The sequence below is a fragment of the Octopus bimaculoides genome, chromosome 11 (genome assembly GCF_001194135.2).
Source record: "Octopus bimaculoides isolate UCB-OBI-ISO-001 chromosome 11, ASM119413v2, whole genome shotgun sequence".
Classification (NCBI taxonomy): domain Eukaryota; kingdom Metazoa; phylum Mollusca; class Cephalopoda; order Octopoda; family Octopodidae; genus Octopus; species Octopus bimaculoides.
The window spans coordinates 10,314,449-10,316,936 of record NC_068991.1 but is presented as its reverse complement, the minus strand read 5'-3'; the positions used below and the strand labels follow the sequence as shown (position 1 = coordinate 10,316,936).

The following is a 2,488-nucleotide window of genomic DNA, read 5'->3' as shown; positions in this document are numbered from 1 at the left end:
CATTACATATTTATATGTATATAAAATACAAAAATGGGACAAAAACGCAAAACATCCAGGCAGTTAGGTGATACAAAAAAGGGACAGCAAAACATCCAGACAGACGATACAAAGAAAACAAGGACGGGTCATTCGGAGTTTTCTTTCCTCCAGTCAAGTTCCAGATTATCTTTGCAATTTTGGCTGGTTATACTCGAGATTGCTCCAATCTGGCCAGCTCCAAGGAAAAACTAAGCTAAGAGCACTAGATTCCTTGAAAGAAAGCAGCGAATGTATACGAAAACAAGGACGGAAAAAAATGGAGAAATGGTACACAAATACAAATAACAGGACATTAACAACGGGTGTCTTTTGACTAAGGATGAATTAGATTAAGCTGGCGTGTGTGAAAGTGAAGCCTTATGGCAGGGACATAAGAGATGGCAGGCATAAGGAGGAATGTAGCTGTTGCACGGATGATATTCAAACCAAGAGAGAAAAGTCAAGCTAAAATGTGTATTGTATGTTACAAATAAGATGATATTTTTTCAAACACAGAATTGCCTTTAGAACAGCAGAAATACTGGGTAAATTGTTGTTACAAAGTGGAAAAATTTGTCAACAAAATGCCATGGGACTCAAACCCATATCCCTCAAGACTCCAGCTGAGCGCTTTACCATTAAGCTAAACTGCCCCTTGAGAAATTTATCCACAAATTTTGATGCTAAATGTGTGTGTATGTGAGAGGAAAATAAGTTATAGGATGTTGCACAAGTATTCATGGACTCAGCTTTTAGTACAGTGCTTCTTATAGTAGAATTAGCTGTCAGCTACTGAAGGTGTTTACGTTACTCCTGTTCTTTCATCATCCATTGACATGCTTACATCATCAACTCCCTTCGTATCCACCCATCCAAATCTTTTCCACTCATGTTTCTCTCTATTTTTTTTTCTATTGTCTACTTATACACAGGTCAGCTGACAAAAGAAGGATTGCTGTATTTCCTTATGTGTGAAGAAAACAATCTTACCCCAATGCATCGGTTGGATTTGGGGGCCAACATGAAGCTGCCCCTTGCAGCTTACTACATCAATTCTTCCCACAACACCTACTTGACAGGTAAGGCCTGACCAATTATCTTATACATGTACCAGGTGAGGGGGCTGACAAAGGGAGGTAGTTTGTGGTAAACTAATGGTGATAAACAAGGTGAAGGGGTCGATGGGGTATAATGAAGGGATGGCATCTTTTTGAAGGAGAGATTTTGGTGTGGACGCATGCAAAAGAGGATGAGGTTGGGCGTTAATGGGAACGGTCTGCAGTAATCATCACTATCACCCTTGTGATCACTACCATCCTCCCCTTCCTCTTCATTCCTCCTCCTCCTCTTCTTCTTCTTCTTCTTCTTCTTCTTCTTTTTCTTCATCATCATCATCATCATTATCATCATCAACATCATCATCATCATCATCATCATCATCATCATCACCACCACCATCATCATCATCATCATCATCATCATCATCATCATCATCATCATCATTGCTACTGCTACCATTACCATTTTGTAAGACTTTATTATCATCATTATTATTATTATCAGGGCAACGAGATGGCAGAATCATCAGCACTCCAGGCAAAATGCTACGTTCTGAGTTCAAATTTCGCTGCTACGTCCTGAGTTCAAATTCCGCCGAGGTTGACTTTGCCTTTCATTCTTTTGGGGTTGATAAGTTAAGTACGGGTGAAACACTGGGGTCGATGTTATCAGCTAGACCCCCCTCCCTCCAAATGTCAGGCCCTGTGCCTAAAGTAGAAAGAATTATTATTATTACCAGGGCAGCAAGCTGGCTGAATTGTTAGCACACTAGGCAAAATATTTAGTGACATTTTGTCTATCTGCACATTTTGAGTTAAAATTCCGCCAAGGTTGACTTTACCTTTCATCCTTTCAGGGTCAATAAATTAAGTACCAGTGAAACACTGGGGTTGATGTAATTGACTAGTTCCCTCCCCACAAATTTCAAGCCTTGTGCTTTTAGTAGAAAAGATTGTAATTATTATTAAGTTACAATGTCCATATTTTAGGGCACCAGTTGACTGGAAAGTCTTCAGTGGAAATATACCGTCAAGTTTTGCTTACCGGATGTCGTTGTCTGGAATTGGATTGTTGGGATGGAAAAGATGGAGAACCAATCATTACTCACGGCTTCACAATGTGTACAGAAGTATCTTTCAAGGCAAGTATCACATGATCATTATCCAAATAACTCTAGTGAAGCAAACAATGATACAACACAAAATATGTACATGTGTGTGTGTGTATATGTAGTAGTAGTAGTAATAGGCATCTGTTGGTCTCAAGAAACTATGGATTTGTGCCTGATATACATACATAAATACATACATAATACATACATACATATACACATATAATGTATGTATCTCTCTCTCTCTCTCTCTCTCTCTCTCTATATATATATATATATATATATATATATATATAT

General features: G+C 38.5%; 1 protein-coding gene across 1 annotated transcript in view; it reads left to right on the top strand.

Moving 5' to 3' along the window:
* LOC106870488 (1-phosphatidylinositol 4,5-bisphosphate phosphodiesterase classes I and II) overlaps positions 1-2,488 on the top strand; it is a 65,247-nt gene that overhangs the window by 32,261 nt on the left and 30,498 nt on the right. Inside the window, exons 9-11 of the mRNA XM_052971524.1 lie at positions 538-566; positions 954-1,100; positions 2,070-2,221. Coding sequence (XP_052827484.1) covers positions 538-566; positions 954-1,100; positions 2,070-2,221 — 328 coding nt within the window. The remainder of the gene's footprint in view (positions 1-537; positions 567-953; positions 1,101-2,069; positions 2,222-2,488) is intronic.